This window comes from Sinohyriopsis cumingii, chromosome 15 (assembly GCF_028554795.1).
Source record: "Sinohyriopsis cumingii isolate HCF-2022 chromosome 15, ASM2855479v2, whole genome shotgun sequence".
Taxonomy (NCBI): Eukaryota; Metazoa; Mollusca; class Bivalvia; order Unionida; family Unionidae; genus Sinohyriopsis; species Sinohyriopsis cumingii.
The window spans coordinates 42,053,401-42,080,808 of NC_142975.1; the positions used below are offsets into that span (position 1 = coordinate 42,053,401).

General features: G+C 35.4%; 1 protein-coding gene across 1 annotated transcript in view; it reads left to right on the forward strand.

The window, feature by feature from the left end:
* The window catches only part of LOC149781685 (cysteinyl leukotriene receptor 1-like), a 52,414-nt gene that overhangs the window by 16,995 nt on the left and 8,011 nt on the right, over positions 1-27,408 (forward strand). Inside the window, exon 2 of the mRNA XM_089935000.1 lies at positions 25,930-27,224. Within this exon, the coding sequence (XP_089791126.1) occupies positions 26,273-27,224 (952 nt within the window). The 5' untranslated portion in view covers positions 25,930-26,272. The remainder of the gene's footprint in view (positions 1-25,929; positions 27,225-27,408) is intronic.

The following is a 27,408-nucleotide window of genomic DNA, read 5'->3' on the forward strand; positions in this document are numbered from 1 at the left end:
CTTCCTTTCGAGATAAGAGTCAGGATACTTGCTATATCTGTCAGAAGAAAGGGCATTGGTCTTCAGAGTGTCCAGACCGTCAAAAAAGAAAAAAAACAGGGGCTAAAAAAGACAAAAGTCAAGATACCTGTTATTATTGTAAAGAAAAAGGACATTGGTCTCCAGATTGCCCAAAAAAGAAACAAGAGGAGTCAGAAGAAAAGAAGGATTCTTCAGAAGAAGAGAGGGATTCTTCGGAAGAAGAGAGGGATTCTTCGAAAGAAGAGAGGGATTCTTCAGAGGAAGAAGAGGAAGAAAGAAGACAATTCTATTTAAAAGAAGCAAAGAAACAGGAGAAGAAAAGAATAAGGGAAGAAAATGAGGAAAAAACGGTGAAGAAATTCAAAAAACAGAGAGACTAAACAAGGAGAAAGAAGAAGTCAATGAACTTTTAATTAAAGTGTTCTGTGGTGAATTGTGAATTGGATTGTAAAAAATGGAGAAAAGATTACATGAATGATATAAGGTAAGTGTCTTTGAGTTTTAATTTTAAAATAAGAAGCTACACTCACGCACTCATACACAGACACGTACTATAAGGGTAAAATGGGTGGGGTTCGTTTTTGAGTTATTGGCAAATTGAAATTGTATTTCTTTTCGAGAAATGTGGGTGGCCCTGAAAAGGGCCTTTTTATTTTGGTGTAGGGGTGAGTTTAACCAATCAACTTTAACTGCCTTAAGCCTTTGCCACGGCCAAGGCCTACTTCTGATGATTGGGTTGAAATCACTAAGGGTGGTACGACAGGCTTAGTCACAGGGTTGGCGTGTTTAGCTCGGGAAGGTCGTATTCTCTTCGGTCGTGATAAAGAAGTCTGATACATTTGTTTCAGACTTCTTAACTCCGCTAAAATGTCCAACAGCACCGTAGCCGTTTGATTTTCACCCTCTTGTTTCTTTGCTGCTACTTCTTCTTGCTGTTGTTGCTGTTGTTTTTTTCTTACCTCTTCTTGTTGCTGTTGCTGTTGCTGTAGGAGAAAAGCTTGTTCCGCTTCCTTTTGTCGTTGCATAAATTTCTCCAATTCTTCTTTCTGTCTCTGTCTAAAATTCTCCACTTGCGGTAATGAAGAAGGTAACGAAGGTTCCGGAACAAATTCTTGCGAGGTAAGAAAATCCACAAAATCCCAATGTACCTCTTCTGAAAGTAAGTCCGGGTTCCCTTGGGCGGTCTCCCCTGCTGGTGCACCCCAATGGATCGTTTTCTGAGTTTCCGTCATGTTGAATCACTGTCGCATAGATTGACTGCACACAAGCGCTAACGAATCTATATAGACCACGTGACGTCACAGACTGCACTCTTCGGATTGGATGCGAGCTGACTGAATTTTGTAACGCGTGTTCGTGATTGGTGAATGAATTCAATCCGTTTCAATCCTTCCTGTACCTATAAATAAGCGCAGTTCACTGCATTGATTCACCTATTCTCGTCGCTTCAAGATGTGGACCACAGTTGAGTCATCCACCCTTGTGTCTTCCATGATGTTTAGGACGGACATGCTCATGTATGTCAGGTCCAAGTGGACTGTTGTTGATAGGACAGATACTAGTCAATGGATGAGGAGAGTTTACATAGAAAGACAAGGATGTCTCAAGAGGGTACTTGTGTATGGACCGACAGTTAGAAGGAGTTTAAGAAGAAGAAGAAGAAGATGTGACAGATGCCATCTATGTTAATATTAACATAAACCCAAAGGTCCTTTTCAGGGCCAGCCATATTTCTCGAAAAGAGATAGCCTTTCCATTGCCTACCCCTTTTTAAAAAAATTTAAAAAAAAAAAAAATCCCATATTCAATTCCCCTTGTCCCTAAACAAGCCCAAACTCTATTCCCCATGTTAAATTCCCCTTGTACGTAGAGTGACCCACGATTTTTCGCCATGTTAAATTTCCCTTGTACGTAAAGTAACCCACGATTTATTCCCATGTTAATTCCCATTGTACGTAATCTGACCCACGATTTTTCGCCATGTTAAATTCCCATTGTACGTAGAGTGTCCCAGGGTGGTTTGTAATGCTAATTCCCATTGTACGTAGGGTATCCCCATTTACTACTTATGAATTTCAAACTTTTAACAAAAAGCATAAAAATATTGTCAACATGTTTTTAGATCTATTTGCTTATAGTATTTAATTTATGTTGATTATTCACTGTGGTCTAAATCTAATGATTAATGAAACGACTGTTTTTAATTTTTAAGTACAACCAACTGTATTATGTCATTATTTCGTGTTGAATTATTTTTAGAAAATATATTTGTCAGTTACTTATTGATTTTGCTAGGTATCCAACCAGCTTGGTTGCTTAACGATGATAGTGCAATTTAAAATTCGATTGGGTCGATAACGTTTTAGTTAAAATATTACAAATTATTCAAATACAAAATGAAAGAACGTTTAAATGAGTTCTCAAATATCATTTGCTACTGATTGGATAAACGTCAGCATTTCAATACTATGTTTAAACTAGACTTGAAAACACAGGGGCTGAATTAATTGCAGAAGGTTTCTCTTTACTCTGATCAGTTTCCAGTTCATATCGTACATATGATGTTTATCACGTATTCACTTTACGCGTGTTTTGGCGTTTAATACACGCTAGTACACTAGTGGCCATATGGTGCCAGTTGAATGAAAAGTAAGAATGAAGAGTTGCTAGAAACCTATAGGAAGACAAACCCTTGCAAATAAATGTGAACATGGTGTAGACAATGATAAAATAGAAAGCAAAACATATGGAATTTTGTAAAAGGTGTATAGCATAAAAACAAAATAAATATGTGAAATACTTAAAATATATGGTCACTAAGTTACATAAACTGTATTCCCTCAAAACGTCCCAGATCTTATAGGGTGGTAAATCATCATAAACTTTCTTCACTGACAATTATTTCTTTTTAATAAACGTATATATGTAGTACACAGTGTCTAGTCCAAGCACTAACCTATATATGTATCACACAGAGGCTAATCATATCACAAACGTGTACATGTAGCACACAGAGGCTTGTCACATAACACTCGTGTACATGTTGTACACAGAGACTAATCATATCACATTTACATGTATCACACTGAGGCTAATCATATAAACGTTTATATGTATCACACAGAGACTAATCATATCACAAATGTGTACATGTTGTACACAGAGGCTTGTCACATAACACTCGTGTACATGTTGTACACAGAGACTAATCATATCACATTTATATGTATCACACTGAGGCTAATCATATAAACGTTTATATGTATCACACAGAGACTAATCATATCACAAATGTGTACATGTTGTACACAGAGGCTTGTCACATAACACTCGTGTACATGTACACAAAGACTAATCATATCACATTTACATGTATCACACTGAGGCTAATCATATAAACGTTTATATGTATCACACAGAGGCTAATCATATCACAAATGTGTACATGTTTAACACAGAGGCTTGTCACATCACAAACTTATACATGTATGACACAGAGGCTAAGCATATCACAAACGTATACATGTATCACACGGAGGCTTGTCATAACGATTAAAACTGTATGGACTAAACTAAATGTTAACTGTTACACACATTGCTATCAAATACTGATTAAAGTGTGTGTGTGTGTGTGTGTGTGTGTGTGTGTGTGTGTGTGTGTGTGTGTGTGTGTGTGTGTACGTGTGTGTGTGTGTGTGTGTGTGTGGTTAATGGATCGGTTTCTAAATAAATAGTTTCGGACAGTGCTTAAACGTTCCTAAATTATATAGTGTCTCCTGCATGACATGAAAAACTACACGTTTCAGCATTTGGATATATGGTCCGCACCACCTTAGGTAATCAATACCTAATCAATAGTTTGTAATACTTATTTATTTACACTCAGTACAACCTGTTTGCGACATAAAGGCTTGACAGACATTTAATTGTCGTATTAATCGAAAGCTCTTCAGCTGCTTTCTTATGCGTATACATATTTCATTATCGAGCATCTCGTACGGTTTAAAGCGCAACGCCAGCCTATAGTGTTTCTTTTTCCAAAAGGAAAACTAGCAGATAATCATTAACACCATTTCCATTTAGCCAGTGTATACGCTTATTATCTTTGTGAACCAGACAGTTGGGGGAAAAAACATCCCTTTGATATTATCCGTTTAATGCCCCCATAAAAAGAATCGACTTTTGACTGGATTATAGAGTTTACGCACTGAATAAATATGTATGTAATTTTAGAAATGGTTATGTAGTGCTGAAGTAAAATTTACTGACAAAAATTTTAAAGAATTGACCATGTTTACTAGTATTATCACTACATAATTTTGAATTTTATATATTGATAATATACATTATCGAAAGCTTTCATTTAGATTAGAGAGTATTATATATGGCGAAGAAGACATACCTTATACACCTGTATTGTAATCTAGTTGGTGTCGCGTGGAGTAGTGTGTTGCGGTACAGTGCAGTGCAATACAGTGCAGCGCGGTGTTGTGCAATGAAGTGCAGCGTAGTGTGACGTGGTGTGGTGTAGGTTGGTGTAGGTTGGCGTGATGTAGTGTAGTGAAATGTAGTGTGATGTGATATAGTGTAGTGTAGTGTAGTGTGGTGAAATGTAGTGTATGTAGTGTAGTGTAATGTAGTGAAGTGAAGTGTGGTGTAGTGTAGTGTACTGAAATGTAGTTTGGTATAATGTAATGTAATGTAGTGTCGCGTAGTGTAGTGTGGTGTAATGTAATCTAGTGTAGCATAGTGTAGTATAGTGTAGTATAGTGGAATGTTATGTAGTGTAGTTTAATATAATGTAGTGTAGTGTAGGGTAAGGTAGGGTAGGGTTGGGTAGGGTAGCTTAGGGTAGGGTAGGGTAGTGTAGTGTAGTGTAGTGTGGTGTAGTGTGGTGTAGTGTAGCATGTGATATTATTTAATAGTATAATATAGCATTGAATAGTACGGTAAGGAATTATGTGATATCGAATGGTATTTATTTGTTTAATTTATAATCATCTAATATCCGTTGGAATTGTCTCCTGGGAATATCTTACTGTAAGTTTTCGTGACTTATATTTTTGGATGCTTCACTCTTTCTCTCTTATCGTTGTCTTCTCCTTCCTCCTCCTCTCTCTCTCTCTCTCTCTCTCTCTCTCTCTCTCTCTCATTCTTTCATTTAGTCATCGAAGTTTCCGCTTTGTTTCCTTTTCTAGGCACTTAGACACTAAACTTCGTAGCTTTTCATGTGTTGATATACTATTAAATAGCAATCGATCAATCGATCATCCAGTCAACAATTTGTTGTTTTTTAAATGTACTTTATAGTTAGTACAATGCAAAGCTACCAAAATGGGCAACGGATAACTATTTCTGTATTAAGATTTTACGGGCGTCACATTTTGGCGGTTTATTAGATTTACCTGCTGAAGCGATAGTATATATTGCCTATACACGTTTTGTATTGGCAGTCCTAAACATTGACAAAACAATGACAATGTTTTATTTATATGATATAAGCGCTTTTCGGTTTCTTTTTTGTTTCATTTTTGGGCGTGTTTGTTGGGGGGTGTTTGGTTTATTTTAGTGGGGGAGGGAGGCGAACAACTGACTATCCTGTTAACTAATCAGCGACTCTGCATGATTTTGGGAAAGCGTCGCCCTTGAACGTTACTAATATTTATGTATCGTACACTCAGACTGGAACTATTTGTACAACTTGAAGTATTCAATAATAGTAAACGTATTAAGTATCGGAAATGATCTATTGCTATGCATTTTATTTTATTCTAAAATGTCAACACATGTTTGTAATTTAAGATAAGGATTCGAATTGGATTGTTATGTGTCACGTGCCTTCTATGGTATTACTTCTAATACCTGAGAAGGTGGACAGGTAAACTTTAAATAGCTCTGAGCCCCCATTCAGCGATGCAGATGGTCTAAGTCTATAAATAACTCAAGGTGAAATGTATAACAATTTAATAAATATATCAAATGTGTTCGATAATTTCATCGACGAATTTCTCAATCGCAATTTCTTTCGAACCTATCAAATTAATGACATATTCACAGTTGTCAATTACTATTTCGTCATATGAAATTAAAGGTCTTAAGTGAGAGTGTTTCCCTTCAGTGTTGTCTGTTACTCATCTGTCAATCCCTGTCCGGCTGTTGTTTCTCTTTGGTGCTTCCTGTACCCTTGACTACGTGCTCTCCTGGCACTTCCTGATCTGTCCTTCTGACACTTCCGGTACTCTATCACGTGCTCCTTCCGGCATTGCGCCTCCACATTAACTGCCGACGTCACTCACAACAAACGCTTACTACGTGCTCTCCACGTATCTCCACTCTCTCCGATCCACCTGGAAAGCTTCCTGTGGAATTAGAAGAGACATATATCTGGAGATTTAACCACATTCACAGACACCGCTCCGGTGGCCTAGTGGTTAGAGCGGCCGCCTCGGATGCGGGAGGTCGTGGGTTCGATCCCCGGCCGAGTCATACCAAAGACTTACAAAAATGGTACTAACAGCTGCCTCGCTGGGCGTTCAGCATTAAGAGGTTAGTGTTAGGACTGGTCGGCCTGGTGTCAGGATAATGTGACTGGGTGGGACATCATGCTACATTCTGCGGCATGATGCCCCAGTGCTAGACATCACTAAAAACTGCCACACTGCAGACATCGTAGCGATATGACTGAAAATGTGTTAAAGCTCCGTTAAAAATTCAAAGCACATTCACATACCTTTCTTCAGAATAATGGCGAATAAATAAATAGGTCAACTCACGCACTCACATTTAAATATTCCATACAGACCTTGTTCTATAACAATTGTGTTATAGCAGTAACAATATTATCAACGAGTTTTAATGCATGCATAGACATCCCTAATTGTCAACTCTAGAGGCAGACCACGAATGTTCTCTTGCAAAGTACCCACGATCATATCAGTCAGCATTTATACCATGTTGGGGTCACTTCTAATTGTCCTTATTTTGCTTAACATTTTCTCCTAGATCGAAAGTAATAGGCATAGTGACCACTGCCATTCTGAGCAACAGTCAAGAATGGTAATAAAATCTTCCGATGTAAACGGTCTAAAGGGGAATAAACGGATGAACTCAGACTTGATCTACAAAAGTGTGACGAGTTTGATGACTTATGTTAATTTCCTTTTGTGAATTTCTCAATACAAAAGTTCTTCAGTCACCAGTTTAGATTTTCATCTGGAAAATCCCTACCAAACTTCTCTGTAAACCTTCTCTTGCAATTCGTTTGGTAATCCTTTAACAATGTTTGTAAATGGGGTTTAAATATTTGTCTAGGTTTTGTCCATCGTTTGAGTCCTATCCAAGCAGGTTTCTTAAACGACATCGATCATGTTCCAGGTAAACCGAATAGTTCTGTTCCCACTCGTGAAATGACACTACAACTGAAGCACTTGACCATATCACCTTCACCCAAGTAGATGAATCTTGCCTCTGACAAATTCTTTAAGGTCGGTCGTCGCAGATATATAGGCCATTTCCCTTGGAACGTTCGAAAACGACTTTCAAAGTCGAAGTATTCAAGAAAACGCACAGGGAACGAATATTCACCTTTCACAGGTTCATTTCGATAAGTGTACGATGAGATCCGCAGGAGTTTGCTCAGGATTGGATGACATCCGTAGGGTGGTAGACGCATGGTCTCTTGTGGAGGTTCTCATCCACCATGAAAACCAGTAAAGAGTCCACGATAATGAATGGCATCGCTTTTGCATCCGTTAGGTTTGACACGCACATCATCACTTTCCATTTTAGTCATAGCAACGTTCCCCTGATGTGATACTGAATCGCTGAGATCACAGCGTACGGCATCCATGCATTTGCAAGATACAGCATCGCACTCCACTTGAAAATCGCCGAACTTGAATTATGTCTGTTTAAAAGTATTCATCTTTTTCGCTTGGTCTTTTTAGTTACAAGGAACTATCGGTCATAGACGTTTGCTCCTTTTATATGCTGACCAATATCGACAAAGCTTGTGTTGATCTCGATTAGTATAGCCATAGTCATATTTCTCACGGTAGTAACTGTATCCCATGAATCCGGTGATACTGGCAACGGTATCGAAATGTTCATCGCGATGATAGACGTGAATGTAATTTCGAAACAACAGAGGTCCACGCACTTCTTGAGGGTGTACGTTCAATGTGTAGCGTGGAGCCAAGACATCTTGCAATTTTTGCATTTCAGGAATGCCGCGGTGTGTTTCTTCGAATAGGCCAGCTTGCTGTAAAAGGAGTTCTGTTTCATTTCTTTGTTTGACCCGGTTCGGTATTTGAATGTGTCGTTCATGTCGGCATATGTTCGTTCCACCACGAAGGTATTTCACATGGTAACAATACAAGTATTTCATGTGGTAACAATACTGGTATTTCATGTGGTAAAAATTTAGGTACTGATATGGTAACATGTATATACTGTATATGGTAACAATACAGGTATTTTTATGGTAACAAGTCAGCCATTTTCTATGGTAACAAGTCAGATATTTTATATGGTAAAAAGTTAGGTATATCATACGATAGCAATACAGGTATTTTATATGATAACAATACGTGTACTTTTATGGTAACAAATCAGGTATTTATATGTGGTAATAATACCGGTATTTTATATGATAACAATACAGGTATTTTATATGGTGATAAGTCAGGTATTTTATATGATAACAATACACATATTTTATATAGTGATAAGTCATGTATTTTATATGATAACAATACATATATTTTTTATGGTAACAAGTCAGGTATTTTATATGGTAATAATACCGGTATTTTATGTGATAACAATACATGTATTTTATATGGCAACAAGTCAGGTATTTTATATGGTAACAAATGAGACAGTTTTTCTGCCTATAGTAATCCCTAGCTGAACCAACAAAATTTAATGTTTTTCTGCCTCTGAGAACTCGATAAAATATCTTGGATTACCTGCCGGCAGCTCCAAGTCTACATAGTATTAAATAAATAAATACACTATGCCCATTATATCTGACGTCTTCCAACATAAAGGGCAGGTATTGTCCAATGTTTCGAAAGCTGTTCGCTACAAAGCACAGACAGGATTTTCACATTTCATACTTTAAAAAATGGAAAAGAAATCGAAAATACGCCATACAATCTAAATGTAATTTTTTTTTTTTTTAATACAATCGTTGTCGTGCTACCATGATATATATCATACCTATCCACACCTTGGTAGATTACCTATGTAATGATGCTGATCTATCCACACCTTGGTAGATTACCTATGTAATGATGCTGATTAAAAATACTGCCAAATGTGTGCGATACACATGCGTATACAGTAAGCATAGCAGACATCACATCCGTAATCCCAGGAACCCGTTATTGGATAGCCAGTATCAAGCATAGAAAAACAACTGGACAAAAAATTCAATCCCAGTCAAACGCTACACAATAAATAACACTCGATATTATAACCATAACTGTTTCCGCATGAGAGATAAATTCCAAATTTAAATCAAATAACCCGTTACAAATGCCACAGATAACATAGTACACAGATCAAAAGCAACAGTAAATATTCCGATATCATTTGTGCCAATGACGATTGTTTAGATCAATCGCTACATGGAGTACCCATAGGGATATAACAGCCGGTGCCTCAGCAGCTGTAACCAAATATCCTGCCTACGGTTTCCAGCTATCTGTGCAATGTTAGATGTTATCGAGGCGAAGATCCCTTGTGCTACGAAATTCGTAGGGGGGGGATTGGTGACCTTAGTTTTCTAATTTGCTACGTTGTCCCTTGTACCACTAACCCGAAGTACTCAGACAGAAACATGGTATTATAGTCATTCTCAGTCGATATGTGGAGTTCCAAAACGGGTTAACACTACCGGTACCTCAGGAACGTATCAAAACCACAATATACTTCCTACAGTATCTAATTATTCTTACAACTTTTAATTATATTCAGACAGAGGTAATTTTTGCTACGTTCAACAGTATCCATATACGGTTGCAAACGATATTCCCTAACCAACGTGACGGTATTTTTCTCTTATTTTAATTATTTCATTGCAATGATATGTTTTATTGCTGCAACGAATTTTTAGCGTTGCTGCGGTACAAATTATCGTTATAAAAGTAATATTGTCTTCGCAACGGTAAACTATAATTTCAGTGTTGCGAGGGTAAACACCACAGTTACAACAATGATACTACTGTTCAACAATACAAGATTCAGTCGAAATAACAAAAATACCGTCAGATGGATATTTGAATGTCGTTGCAACGGTATGTGAATATTATTACGGTTACAAATACCGTTACAACGGAAGATAAATATTTATAGGTTACTGTATTTGTATCGGAAAATATGAACGAGCCTTTTTTTCGAATAGATATATTGCACGACCTTTGGAGTGCTGCATATCCTTCTGGCAAAACGAGTTCGTATTTTCCCATACAAATGCAATTTATTATTTATTATATACTCATTTTTTTATTCTACCTATGGCTTAATCGTATAAACAAAAACACACAACAAGAAACTAAGAAACTGAATTTATGCTGTATTAGAAATTAATTCAGCACACTCAACAATATTAATCCGTACGTAACTCCGTCTAGCTAAATTTGAACTTAGTCGCGCGCTCGACACCACATTCGAAAGAAATTGACGTTTTGGTCTACTTAAAATTGAAATTTAGTGTCATATTATGAATGAAAACGCATTGCAACAAGTTTTCCATTTGGTATGGAATGAACAGATGTTGCTATTTTTGTCGATTCCACTGAATTTTGTGATTATGGACTGGATTTATCTGTGTCAGTTCTACATGAAGTAACATCTGGTTTGAGCAGTGACGGAGCAGCGTCTTGACTCATCTGCAAGTGTGTTTCTGTCCTGTCATTGAATGTTTGGAATCATAAACAAAACATGGGAAAAATATAAACTCTTTCAATTGCAATTATATATTTTTTTAAAATAATTAAGAAAAAGATTCATTTCATTTTGAGTGCAGTAAGGGGTATGAATTGCACTTGGAATTTAGTCGAAATTTCGAAATGCTTAATCAAGCTTTAGAACCCATGACATATCTCATGTAATTTGGTTTTGCAGAACTAAGAAAATACATTTTGAAGAAATTCAGGATGTAAATGTAAGTATGATTTAGCCATTCTTATAACCAGCTAAAGTAGAAAGTTTATGTCTTCTAACTTGCATGTTCTTTGTAGGGACTCCAGCAATTGTATCACCTGTCAGGCGTCTATCGCTAACCTCAGTCTAAACTAATGTATCAAAAAGGTTAACGCGAAATATTGCTAAATAGCTGGTATGTGGCAGTCCACGAAACAGCATTTTTAGTTCATTCAGAAACAAATTTAATCAAAGAAAACGTAAAGCGTCTACTACGTGAGTGTACATGATTTGTTTACAAAGTAGTTCCTCATACACTATACTACTATCGGGCACACTTGTCGTACACGTATTTTCAATATGAAATTATTTAATATCGTAAAATATTGCACGATTCTGACAATGTAAAGTTAACGGAGACGAAAGTGAACATATAATAACATAACGGTTATAAATACTGTTACAACCGTAGGTGAATATTAGAACGGTTATAAATACCGTCACAACGATAGGTAAATATCATAACGACACATTTGCAACGGTAGATTTTATCGCTGTAACAGGCAAACAATACCGCTACACTGACACAGTTTTATGGTGCAACGATAATTAGATACCATTCCAGGATATTTGGATACTGCTGAATGGTGCAATCAGTTTATTATGTTATACAATATTAGGAACAAATATGAGAATGTGCCTTTACCATAATATATACAGTAATAAAGGATATTTACTGCTATCACCTATGGGATGTAGTGCTTTTAATGCAGATACGGTTCACTAGATAAAGTCATTCAGGTGTAACGACCTAACTTGTACTCTCTCTCTCTCTCTCTCTCTCTCTCTCTCTCTCTCTCTCTCTCATTTACTGTATTTAGGTATGCACAGTGAACATACTTAGTATGGCAACTTACACCAGACACAGTTTTACAGACGCTGTTGTATGCATGGTCATGTAATTGAACGCGTGCATTCAAACTTTACATTTATATTAACACATATTAAAAGTAAAAATAAAAGTTAAATGAGGCTGTAATGCCCTACATTTCGTGTTAAAATGGCTGTCATTTTTATGGGTCATGCTATATGCACGCGAAACAGGCTAGACATCAATCAACAACGTTTCCTATTGGTTCACTCTTAGTAGCGAAACAGGCTAGACATCAATCAACAACGTTTCCTATTGGTTCATTCTTAGTATAGACCTTCAAATATATATCAAACTATAAGTGCAAAAAGACAGAATTTTATTTGGTTTGATATCTTGGTTCATACGATATTTCACTCACCGTCCTCCTTGTTAGTTTTCTAAAAGAACAGATCCATTCTTGTATATACCTTATATATGGTGACGATCGTTCAGAGCTACGCGAAAGGCCTGATTGAACGAGACTTGATAAAAACTCCGATGACGTAAATGCACCATTTCAATTTCGTGTCTGTTTTGAACTGATCATATTCAATAGGTATAGTTAATACAGGTTTCAGAGCTTCTGCACGACAATCTTTCAAACTGTAAGACTGTGACACTATGTTTTTATATAAAAGTGACACGTTTGCTTCCTTTTCACTAATACATTCTTTCATATTTAAAACCCATTATTTATCTGTTCTATTTATCGTTATACACAAATAGTGATGATGAAATGTAAAGTCTCTCTCTCTCTCTCTCTCTCTCTCTCTCTCTCTCTTCTAAATTATTAAATCAAATTGTCAGCAATAAATTGTTATGAATGGGCATTAGTCAGGATATTAACATATGGGGGAGACAACCGAGGTCTTGTTCGTACCGTTGGTAAAGTCTTAGCTGTTGCTGTTGGCAAACCCTTATCGAACTAACAGAATCTCACGGGAACAAACGAGTTTTTATTCCTGCCTTTGGCAAACCTTTTAGGAACCAACAAACTCTCATAGAACTACTAAGGTCTTGTTCATAGATATGGTAAACCTTTACTCAACCAAAAAATCTCACGATAACATATGAGGTTAAGTTTCTGCCTGTGATAAATCCTTACTGATTAAAATAAATGTCAGGATCGTCTGCCTTCATTTATATTAATATTTGCATATACTGGCTTTCAAATGTATGTAGGTTTCAAAGACGTATACTATGCTACAAGGCCCAAATATCATTACTTTTCTTCTGACAACTTCTCCCATGGGTGGGTGATGTGTCAAATGTTGCAAAAAGTTGTTTGACAATATACGAATGTAAAATTTTCATCGTCACATTTCTTTAAAAGAAAATTCATAAAGGAACAAATGAACACAGAAAATACATAATACAGAGAAAATGTACGCCATAGTTTTAATATGAGTTCACAAGGTATTTTTTTTACAGTAGTTAATACAAGCGTTGTCGCTCTAACACGACACAGATTTAAACTCTGATCAACTTAATTTTAATGATGTAACCATACTGGTTGACACTACTACCAAATGTGTGCGTAATTAATGAATAAAAAAGACTGTGAATATACTGGAAACACATCATAACAGCTGCTACAGGTAGGGTTGTTAGAAACTAAATCCATAAGTATGAGACAGGGCCGAGATAAAAGGTACAAATGGGGAAAAGGAAGAGAAGAAAAAAAAACGAAGCAAATTAAAGTCTTTGCAGAGGGCGTTGGAACTTAAATCTAAATTTAACATTAAATAACAAGAAATTTGAGAATTTATTGACATGTCATGTACTCGACATTGCAATCATGATTATTCGGGTTTGAGGAATCAAGTCCAATCTTTGTCAAATAATTCGTTACAAATATCACTGAAAACACAATGCAAAGACCACATGCAATAGAAGTCGTAAACAATTAACCCTAACATCCGAAGCGAAATCAGTCTTGTTTATTGTGTTCAGTTCTAAATTTAGGTGGATTTATTTATTCAGAGTATTATCCACTGGAAATATAAAGTGCTCAATAATATTTTCGGACAAAATCACTATTTTGAAATTATTATGAATTCGTTAAAGGACCGTTGAATTATATTATTACGGTACATCAAGACTGTTAATACACCGCCACATTACAGGCCATTGTCACATTTCACATTCGAGTCCAGAGGCAACTCAGCAGATTCAATATTCAAAACTACGAAGGCAAGGTAAATTATATCGTTGCATCTGCCAAAAATGACTGTTGCATCTACAGAAGTAAGTGCCAGTGTTGCCCACAAGAACGGTACTTAATAACAAATATACGAAATGGGATAAAATCAGGATCGAATTTGCACTTTTCAGGGATAATAATTACGTCTAATCCCGTGAATAAATCAGTGGAAGACACGTAATTGCTTTAAAGATGTCACCTCCCAAGAAATGGAATGATAGATCCCATAGAAGAAAGTGCATACCATGAATAACACTAAAGATTAAAAACACAATAACGAACAACGTACTTTAGAAAAGGAGAAAACAAAAATAAGCTTCGAAGGCGACATAAAAACATTCAGAACTGTCGCCGCATAGTGGGAAATAAACTACATGTTTTTATTACAGCCATCGTAACTGCAAGAACTGTTGAAAATATGTAAAATCAAGAAGACAAGGCACCAAAAGCGTAGGAACTTAAATAGCAAAGGTACAAAGTCGGAAACTACGCATGACAAAGCATATATGCTGAATGAACACTTCACATCTATTTTACAGTTGCAGATAACACACAAAGCATAAATGCTGAATGAACACTTCACATCTATCTTACAGTAGAGGATAACATACCAATCATTCCCCATATGAATCCATGCCAAGTGTATTTATTAATGGTGACTCCCCAAATGAATCCATGCCAAAGGTTTATATTAAAGGTGACTCTCAAAATGAATCTATGCCAAGGGTCTATATTAAAGGTGACTTCCCAAATTAATCCATGCCAAGGGTCTATATTAAAGGTGACTCTCAAAATGAATCCATGCCAAGGATCTATATTAAAGGTGACTCCCAAAATGAATCCATGCCAAGGGTCTATATTAAAAGTGACTCTCAAAATGAATCCATGCCAAGTGTCTTTATTAAAGGTGACTCCCAAAATGAATGTATGCCATAGGTATATATTAAAGGTGACTCACCATATGAATCCATGTCCAAGGTCTATATTTCTAACAGAGGAGTGGAATAAGTACTAGAGGATTAAATCTTCCGAAGACAAGTAGTCAAATAAGATGTCAGTATTAGTATTGGAAGAGAGAGAGAAAAAAACAACAAGAACAACAGTATTCTTGCATCAGTGTATAAGCAGTCTCGCATGGGTGATAATATAAACCTGTATATAGACAATGAAAGGTGAGCGCATATAGATGGGTGTCATATATACATGCTTACGGTGGTAGGTGGACAAGTAGAGAGACTGACATAAAGAGAGAGACAGAGGGACAGATGAATGGATGATGCAAACATCGATTAAATGACTGACTGAATATGTTTGGCTTATTAATTTATAAATCTGCTCGATTGATGAGTCAACGAATGCATTAGTATGTAAATAAATGGTCGGTCTCCTCCTGTACGCATACTATCCACGAGTGTCTTCGCTATTTGAGACTCGTAAGTATGTTGTTTATTTAGTATACCGTGTTTTATCGGTTGGAATAGTATTTATACTCTTGATTATGGCATAAATTGTGCTCAGTAGGCATCAGAGGAAAATGTTTTAATGTTATTTTAAGTAATTATAATGATATAAAATAGTGTGGCTGTCTAGATAAGGATTTTGTTTCTCGTGTGAAAAAGGCGTACGGCAAGGGGACAATTTATCTCCATTATTGTTTTCCTTATTCTTAAATGACCGAGAATTTTTTAAAACTAGTATATGGATGTAGATGATGCATTGTACACTCCAGATATACTGACCTTGTATGTATGTTAAATTCTATGTTGCTTTTATACGCTGATGACACTATACTTGTCGCAGATAATCATGATGATATTCAATATACTCTTGATATTGTAATAATTTTGGAGTATGTGCATTTAGTTAAAGAACCCTGTTTTAAGGAATTCTTAGATTTTTATGATTACTTGTCTGATTATTGGAATCTGGTGCAATGGAAATATTCCTTAGCCCGAAATAATTAGCCAGTTACTAAGAGCAAACGTCACGGAGCGAAGTGTTAGTTAGTTTCCATGATGCCATGGTTCACTGGTAGCTAATTCAGGTCAAAACCGAATAAGTGTCCCTTTCGTACCATAGCCCCTATTACAATCAAGCGGTCTTCATTGGGGAGTGATTGCAGTGACAGTATTTACGGTAGGAAACCGGTAAATTACACAAAGGAATAAATAAGAAGGCAGCAGGTACCGTTTATGTCGCCATGGTGGCAAATGCGATGCAACTCTACTGGCAAAATGGGCCTGGAAACCATGCATTGACTGGCCTAAGGTGGCGTAGTTAAATCATTTCCATGTATATGGGGAAGTTGTATAGTTTCTACGGCGTGAACTGCTGACGGTACGGAAAGTTGATGAAAAGAAACCATGCAGATGTGCGGTTGATGTATATTTGTCAAGTTGTGGGAATTGAGGTCTTGCAATGATTAAAGTAAAGTTTATGTATAGAATGGACACGTCTGGCTTCTTATTTACAACTGAAATTGTATAGAAGTCTTTGGAAATTTGAGGTAAACTTGACTTCTAGCAGGAATCGCGCCAGGGTTTGACACCGCTCGATTAAGCAAACACCCCTGGCTTGCAACAAAATGTTTAGTAGATAGTGCGAGAACCGGAAACTTACAATCAATATAAAGAAGGGAAACAATTACCTTATAAGATTAAAAAAGAAACATGCAAACAAATTTAAGACAAAATTATGCCGATATTAATATTGTAGATGAGTACGGCTCTTTAAAAACTATTTACTGGTTTTTATATTTCCAAATTTATCTTCCTTGTAAAGCAACTTCACACGCTATACTCGTGTTCGTTTTCTTATACATCTCTTACGCTGTAATTTTTACAACCTGAGTGTAGAAAGGTCTTGTCCTCTCTTGTCGTGTCTTGTTGTTGTATAGTGGCTTTCATCACTGCAACTATTATGCATAGTGTCATTCTTTAGGACAGGATTTAATCAGTCCGATCGGTTTGTATATTGTTGTGCACTAGTAGTAGATGGGATTTCGTCAGCTGCACTGGTATCGATATTGTTGTTGGGTAACGATGCGAGCTGTTTATCGCGTAATGGAATATCTATACAGCGTTCGTCCATTATGAGTAGTATTGTCGTCAGAGTTTTCAGTTGTAAATCACATATAAAGGAATTTTCAAATCGACCAGAATTGCATTTTCTTCAGCAGTATTGTATTAAAAGTATTGCAAATAGACTCCCTCCGATGCCCGTAATGAGTGTTTTAAGTTTGACTGTAAATGTAACATGACTAATCAACATATTGTATATTGATCTGAAACGCGTTGAATATTTTCTGCACATGATGTTTAAATTTACTGTAAGCATACACGCTGTATCACACAAAGAAGCACATACTAACTGAGACCAGTGGGTGTTTACTTCATCTGGTGAGCCCTCGCATAAACAGCACGCGAAATTTCCGTATGGTTTGATATTGCACCAGTTACTTATTTTAAAAAGGTTAGTGGTTTGTTTTTCTTTTTAATTTATTTGTTTGTTTGTTTTAGATTCTGTTTTGTTTATCACGTATTTTTCCAGTTATGCTATTCGAAATCGTATCATATTTGCGTTATATATTTTATAACTCTTTTAACAAATAATGTAACAATTTTATTTCGGTTTTTAAAGTTATATAAGTATCAGTTTTTGTCCTATTAGTAATGTATGATTCCCATGTCTGTATCAGTTTTTCTCCTGTTAGCAATGGATGATTATATTGTCTGTATCAGCTTTTGTCCTATTAGTAATGGATGATTCCCATGTCTGTATCAGCTTTTGTCCTATTAGTAATGTACATTTCCCATGTCTGTATCAGCTTTTGTCCTATTAGTAATGGATGATTCCCATGTCTGCATCAGCTTTTGTCCTATTAGTAATGTATGATTCCCATGTCTGTATCAGCTTTTGTCCTGTTAGCAATGTATGATTCCCATGTCTGTATCAGCTTTTGTCCTATTAGTAATGTACAATTCCCATGTCTGTATCAGCTTTTGTCCTATTAGTAATGTATGATTCCCATGTCTGTATCAGCTTTTGTCCTGTTAGCAATGGATGATTCCCATGTCTGTATCAGCTTTTGTCCTATTAGTAATGTATGATTCCCATGTCTGTATCAGCTTTTGTCCTATTAGTAATGTACAATTCCCATGTCTGTATCAGCTTTTGTCCTATTAGTAATGTATGATTCCCATGTCTGTATCAGCTTTTGTCCTATTAGTAATGTATGATTCCCATGTCAGTATCAGCTTTTCTCCTGTTAGCAATGAATGATTATATTGTCTGTATCAGCTGATCATGAAGTACTTTCTTAGAGATTGTATGTAACCAGGAATTATTGGGAATATGTTGATAAACCCAAATAAATTGAAACCCCGTTGCCGATAAGATGTTATGAATGCTGTATGTCCATTTACTTCCTTTTAACGACTGGTATCATCCTGCAATAACTTCAAATACATTTTTAATTTTTGACAATTACAACTTCCTAATCTCTTAATTTAAACTTCACATTTTCTTTATTTTTACATTTCCACAAATAAAAACTTTAGTTTTGCTTGCGTTGATAATAAGTTTATATTTTGCAGTAATTAAATAATACGTCCAGATCAATTTTCCTTTCAACTAGAATATCTAAAAATACAACAGCTTCGTCTGTATTGAGAAAAAACAAATAGTTCTATATCACTATATCTTAGACTGTATTGAGCAAAACAAATATGTATAGTTTCTTCGATTGTATTGAGTAAAACAAATAGTTAGATCTTACTATAAATTCGACTGTATTGAGCAAAACAAATATTTATAGTATCTTCGACTGTACTGAGCAAAACAAATAGATCTTACTATAAATTCGACTGTATTGAGCAAAACAAATAGTTCTGTACTACTATATCTTAGACTGTATTGAGCAAAACAAATAATTATAGTATCTTCGACTGTACTGAGCAAAACAAATAGTTAGATCTTAATATAAATTCGACTGTACTGAGCAAAACAAATAGTTCTATACCACTATATATTAGACTGTATTGAGCAAAACAAATATTTATAGTATCTTCGACTGTATTGAGTAAAACAAATAGTTCTAACTTACTATATCTCATTCCATTAAATAATCTGTAATACCAATATAGTTCGACCTCAAAAAAGTGATTATCTGTGTCATTTAGATACAAGGCAAATAATACTGGATACAAATATTCACCTTGTCTAACTCCATGATTTCAATGAAATAGCGCTGGGCTTTTGTTCCATCGAGGATGATATTAAGACTTTACATCCATAAATATATTCATTATCACCTTGAGGATTTTCCTGTTTATTGCAGCGTTAATCACTTTTATCCATAAACCAACTCCCCACACCCTGTCGAAAGCAGGAGGCAAGTGTTTTATGTCGTCGATTCAAAAGTATCCTTTACAAAAACATGCCTGCGCCCCATATAGTAAATTGTTTTCTTCTAGAAAAAGCTAAATTCTATTCTTAAGAAGTAAAGTCCTTAGTAAGACAACGCAGTAGTGTGATAAGCCAATAATTCGTAGGAGCTGATCTCGATCTCTCTCTCATACACACACACACACACACACACACACACACACACACACACACACATATATATATATATATATATATATATATATATATATATATATATATATATATATATATATATATATAAACGCACACACGCACGCACGCATATACTATGTAGTCCAGCTTTCTTGAAAAACTCCTTTATTTAAAATTAGGTTGAAAAGCTTACTCAGAACAGTAATACAAGCTTTTCCGTCCAATTGAAATTTTCATTGAAGATGTTATCTTTACTAGAAGACTCAAAGTACGTCAAATATCTCAGTACTCTGAGTTGTTATGTATATCTGTATAGTGCGCTCAAGAGTTATAGGTTACTGCATTTGTATGGGAAAATATGAACGAGTTTTGGGATGGATATACTGCACGACCTTGGGAATGCAGTATATCCTTGTTATGTATATCTGTATAGTGCGCTCAAGAGTTATAGGTTACTGCATTTGTATGGGAAAATATGAACGAGTTTTGGGATGGATATACTGCACGACCTTGGGAATGCAGTATATCCTTCCGACAAAACGAGTTCATATTTTCCCATACAAATGCAGTAACTTTTGTATTATATGCTCATTTTTTTATTCTACCTAAGGTTTAATTATATAAACAAAATACACCACAAGAAGCAACGTAAATGAATGAATGCCGTATTCCAAACTAAACACACAAGCGCAGATTTGTCATTATACAATGACATCATTATTAATGCGCACATAACTCCGCCCAGATAAATTTGAACTTAGTCGCGCGCTGGACATAACTTTCGAAAGAAAATGGCGTGTCTAGTTAAAATTGAAATTTGCAGTCATATTGTGAATGAATGCGCACTGCAACAACTTTTCCATTTGATCTGGAATGAATATATTTTGGTATTTTGTTTCCATTCGACGAAAGTTTGTCATTTTGGACTGGATTCATCTGTGCAAATTATACATGAAATACATCGGATTGAAGTGGCGCGGCAGAAGCGTGTTTACATCTGTAAATGTGTTTCTGTTTCTGTCATTGAATGTTTGAATCATAATGTGGGGAAAATATGAAGTCTTTCAATTGCAATTATCAAAAAGACGCTATCGAAGTTAATGCTTATTTCATTTTGAGTGCAGTAAGGAGGATGCAATTGCACTTATCATGGAAATTACAGCAGAATTTCGAAATGTGTAATCCAGATTGAAAACCTATGACATGGCTCATGTAATTCGGGTTTGCAGAATTAAGAAAATACATTTTAAGAAAATTCAGGAGGTAAAACTGTAAGTATATTTTATTTTGCCATTCTTATCACCAGCTAAAGAAGAGAGTATATGACTTGTCACTTGTATGTTACTTGCAAGGACCTTATCTTCCGTCTATTATATAATGTAGCTAGCCTAAATCCGTAACATTGTATAAACATTGTGCCAAAACAGCTGGGTTTTTTTTTTACAGTCCACGAAACATGTTTTAGTTCATTCAGAAACAAATTTAAACAACCACAACGTCAAGAGCCTCTTACGCGAGTGTACATGATTTGTGTACAAATCAAACGTGCTGGCGTCTGCGTCCATTGTTTGTTTACAATAGAAAGTAATTCCTTTATGCACGTGAATGCTATATGTGTATTGTCGCGCGAGTTCACTATCGGGTAATATTGAACGATTCTGACAATGTAAAGTTAACGGGGGGGGGGGGAAATGAGCAAATAATAATTGAGCCTATCTGATCTGTATCATGAATATAAGAAGTAAACAAAAAGTTTACTTCAATTTTTGTTCAAGACCTGAGGTTTGTCGTAGAAACTACTATTGCGCAACAGGTCAAGTGATATATATATATATATATATATATATATATATATATATATATATATATATATATATATATATATATATATATATATATATATATATATATATATATATATATATATATTGTAAACAAAGTATTTATGCCTGTTTAATATCAATCTTTGGGAATCTATGATCAGTGTTTGTATTTGTTTTCTGATATACCGCCATGTCGGCCAATTCTGCGCGTCGGGTAATTCTGCGCAATGATACGTCATTTCTTTAAACATTTGATCACGTGTTATTTTGGTTCAAAAATCCATTTTTTATCAAGAAAGAACGATCGTACTTTAATTAAGGAAAGTGATATTCATAAAGTGTACAAAAATATCCCACATTTAGACTCGATATGCACACAAAAATGTGATTTCTAAATGGTAACGCGAAGACCCACTCCATGACCTTCTTGAACCTGTAACCCAGAAAATTCGACTTAGTATGCATCTTTTAGAATCATACAAATAAATACGTTATATAAAAGATGGAAACGTGGACCTTAAAACAAAACTGTATTTTAATCCAAGTTTCCAATTTTGCAATAAGTTTTCCCACACGTACAAAATCGTCTGCTACCGAACGTGTCTACTTGCCGCTAAAACATAAATTCTCAACAAATTCACCGGCGTATAATCTGTTTCTAAATTCTGTAGTAATTTTTCCCCATCAACAAGACATTGTAAATACATTGTAAATACATTACATCCTATTCATTGTTGTTTCTCTTCCACGTAATAGCTTATTTTTCATAAAATGTTGAACTTTCCTAACATTTTTACAAGATCGGTTTAGTTTCCTTAATATCTCTTGCCATTTATTGGCATTTTTACGTTGAATTTTGTAAAACTGGCTATAAACCTGACCTAATTACTCGACTGAACTGCTGAAAAAAACAGTCCAAATTAATACATTTCATTTCTTTAGCACGATAGATAAACATTACATTTTTTCAAAGCTATGCGCAGAATAGGCCGACATATCGCGAGCCAGGAAAACAGGAGGGTGGTATCCCCTGTGTCCAAAATTAATATCATTTTGAACATAATATTCTGGCGAAAATTGCATTTTTTTTTCAAATGGTAAGCATTGCTGTATTTTATTTTCGTTAATCGCTCGAATTCTGTATGCGTTTTGCTTCAATATTGGAAACGAAAACCTTAGGTGTGCAGAAATGCCCGACAGCAGTATAATTATAGAAGGAGTATTTATTAAAATTATTCATTGGTATTACAAAGTGCTCATTGGCGTTTCGATACCGAGGCTACTTTGGGTCATTGAAAACTGATTCATAAACATTCTGGATTATACGACTGTGCATTCAAGACTTTTGGAATTTAATCAGAACATTTGATAATTTGGATTTGTGATACAATTATATGGTCATAAACTAAATGACAGAAATAAGTGAGAATCAATACGTTTAGCAATATTCAACAAATTATTTTTTTCCCTTGAATGCGAAAGTCAAAATTTAAACGGAGCCTACAGTATTATGAATTAAATCCTAAATACTCCTACAAGTTTTATCTCAAATCCCAAAATATAGAATCTTCCCAATGAATTATAATTGTGTTATGAATTAATTCCAGTCATGAATGCGGTGGTGTGCCAGTAGCTTTAAATGTGTCAATGTGCAAATATTGTTGGTTTCACTTCTACGATTGCTTGTCCAGAGTTAGTGGTTTCTAGACTACAATCATTAAATAAAATTTCTTGTATCGTAAATTTTATATCTTGAAATTCCAATGTTCTTTATTGTGCAAAGTGTTGTAAATAACAGAACTGTTGATTTATCTTCCTGTCTGCATTATGTATTATGCATACATGCATCATACAAACCAGAAATCACTTTAAATTATCGACATTGACATGGGTGATTTGGATTTGCATTCTTGAATTGTTTTGTACCGTTTGAAACAATAAAGCACTGCAGAGTCACTCACCATCTCATTGATACTGAAGTTTACACCAATTATATTTTATTAATATTATTATTATTATTATTATTATTATTATTATTATTGATGTTGTTGTTGTTGTTGTTGTTGTTATTAGTATTATTATTATTATTACTACTTCGTGTTCATGATGATAACTGTTGTTAGAATGCAAATACCACGATACAAAAATGTCATCAAAACAGAAATAAATAAACCCGCCATGATAGATCACAGTATCGTAGTAGTCTATGGTAAAATGTTGCATGCAAACGTTGCTAAATTTTCGTGGTGGTGACCACTTTTTAAAATCTTTTTTTGCCACGCCTTATGGCGTGCCTTTCACGCATTCCGACGTTCCTTTTTAGGTAAGATGCCATGCCACATGCTACTGAGAACAGTTTGACACGACACATGCATGTCATTTCAGGCTTGAATTAATATTTTTTGTTATTCAAATGTCAAACACTTACTGCACAACAACAGACCCGCGATGAGATAAAATCAAAAGCGTTCCAGACGAGGGACACACTTGCCTCCATAGCCATCTACAATATCGATTAGGGAGAAAACCGATGTCTCTCATTAAATAGAGTAACAACCAGCAGTATAGCTTTGTAATGTGTGCGTATTTGAGTGTGTGGGAGAGATAATTAGTTCATTTCTTTTGAGAGCTTAGGTTTATTTATCCAACGCTAAGATCTTTTCTAATTTCAAGGCAAATAACAGTATCATCCGATTATGCCCATTAGCAGCCAATAATATAGTTGTGTGTGTGTGTGTGTGAGAGAGAGAGAGAGAGAGAGAGAGAGAGAGATTCAGTTCATTTCATTTGAGAACTTGGATTTTGTATTCAACGCTCTTTCCTATGGTCAAGACAAACATCCAGCAAACGTATACAATTAAGGAAATGAAAATGAGCATCTGAAACGAGGCCAAGCCGTAACTCTATAACCTAAGTTCCACACATTATTCATATATAAAGAAAGTAAATTGAGGTTGGGTTATCCATACCTAAGATTGAAATTGCCATGACAATTTTTCAGAGAAAAAACAGGGAAATTCTTTTTCTTAAAAACTCGAACCCTATGCCTTGTGTCAGTATTATTTATGAGGAAGTTATGTCTTCGAACATAGAAGTAAATAAACTTAATATTTCAACTGTTGGATTAAACAAAAGAAACATATTGCAAAATTGTTTGTTTTAACTTTTTTAAAATACATTTGACAAAAAATATTGACAGAGAATAGTTTCATGCTTGTATATGCTAGTGTCAGAAGAATGATACAACTTTTTAATCTTTGAACTTTGACCCGTGTGATTATGTGAATTTAACACCAACCTCCGAAATTTAAAGCTTGACATCGCGCAAGAACCATCTACTTTCAAAACTGAAGAGTATGACAACCGACGGATTCCAGTAAAATATCAGTATATTAAGGTTCACGAAAATACGTATTAACACATTTTAAGAATGATTTTACTTATTTCAAATTACAATCAAGACATGTATTAGGCATCACAACCAAGACAGCAAATTTCAAAATGTGTTTCCTACTCGAATTTCAGGCGAAAACGACAAAAACCTGTAGGGGTTGATGTCTTAAGCAGTATCGCAATGTTAGCCTTGGAGTGACTTTCAAAGTCATTCAATGGCGTAATAGCTTCATCGCCTATGTTTTACGTGCTGTTTTGTTTTTCCACCAATGACGGTCCATCCGCAATCCAATTGTGTTCTTTACTGAGAAATTATTAATACCTGATATGGATGTAAGTGATGTTTACTAGTATCTGAAATAGATGTACTATGTGTATACTAGTATCTGAAATTAATGTACCTTATGTCACTAGTATCTGAAATGGATCTACCTTATATTTACTAGTATCTGAAATAATGTACCTTTTGTTTACTAGTACCCGAAATGGTGTAGCTTATGTTTATACAAGAAGATATTTGTCCGACTTTACACATCCTACATTTGTCATAGATGATGGACACACAAGCTGCATATGGGCCAAACGAAACTGAGGTCAAGGTCACTATTGACGAGGGGGTAATGAGCAGTGTTCTTTATAAGGCATTTGAAAGTTCTAAATTCTAAATAATATTCTTTATTTTAGTGAATCTACCAGTGGCCTAATAAACTTCTTTGTTGTTTTGTAGGTTCTACATAAAGATCAGAATTGTATTTCAGATTTTCGTACTCATTGCTTTTACTTAGGACGCAGGATATTTTGTCTATTATAGGTTTTGCTTGGTAAATATTATTGTTGTCTTTTTTCAGATACCAAAAATGTGTAATTCTCATCCAGTACAATGAAAAGGGAGAAATTCTGACTAAATAAGTGACAATAAGGTAATAATAATCAAACACAGTGACAATTGATGACATCAGATCAAACACAGTGACAACTGAGGAATTCGGATCAAATATAGTGAAACTGCGTAATTCTGGCCAAATATAGTGAAAACAGTAATTCTGGCAAAATAGAGTGAAAATGGAGAAATTCCGACCAAATACAGTAAAAACGGAGGAATTCTGACCTTTCCTGTAAAAGGGAGTGAGAATTTCAATAGTGATCACTGGGAAGAAAGTCCTGTGTTGCCATGGACACCTAAAGATCGATATGACATCAACGTTATCTGTAGAACAAGACGTTACTGAAAGCCTAAATGCCAGTAACGTTGCTGATACTGGGAAAATATCTTCCGCAGTTAATCTTTATGTACCTCCTATACTCATCATTGCTGGGGTAATCTGCAACTTGCTAATTATCATCACCATACGCACAAAGTATTTCCGATCGCTCTCAACTTCCGTGTATCTGGCCACCGGTGCAGTGAACGACATGTTAAGTCTTTTACTTGCGTTAGTACCACATTGGCTTTACGTAAACTTTCCAGGCATATATGTAAGAACAGATTCTTCTCATTGGATGTGCAAGTTCTTTAATTTCTACGGATGGGGAAATACAGACCTTGGAATTATAATCACATCCGCCATGACAGCAGAGCGAGCCACTGCAATTGTCTTCCCGTTAAAATCAGCCAGCATATGTACAAGGAAAAGAGCGAAAATTATCGTTGCTCTCATCATCATAATCGTTATCATCAAGGAGTTTCATTTCTTTATCTCGTCTGATATTGTCCCAGAGAATCGAACAGAGAGACTGTGTGACGTTTTTCCGCAAGATGAATCATACCGGGTTTTTTGGCTTTACTCCTGGCCATGGATCCATCTGAGTTATCTTTCTGCATGTTTTCTTCTCATTTTAGCTAGTAACTCAGTTATAATTCATCAAGTCAGACGTTCTCCCGCCGATAGGATATCAGGTGCACAAAGATGGCGACATATAGCTCCCATGTTAATCGGAGAATCTGTGTTATTAATATGCCTCACATTTCCATTTACAATACATTTATCTGGTCTTGCATTATCTCTTAGATACGAGCCTGATTTTTACAAGAACCCTGCCAATGCGGCAACTGAAAAATTAACTTTCTCTGTGACGTTTTATATGCTTTACTCTAACAAATGTGCTAACTTTCTTATGTATTGTGTGACTGGATCCCGTTTTCGTCAAGGGCTATTACTCGCACTTTCCACGTTTTCTTGCGGAAAAAGAGCATCGAGACAGCCTATTAAAAGTACCATTTATTCAACCTTCGTATCCATGAGTAACATAACACTAAAATCTTACAAAACATATGTTTGAACTCCAGGAAAATAAATAAGACCCCCTCCCCCACCAAAAAGAAATTA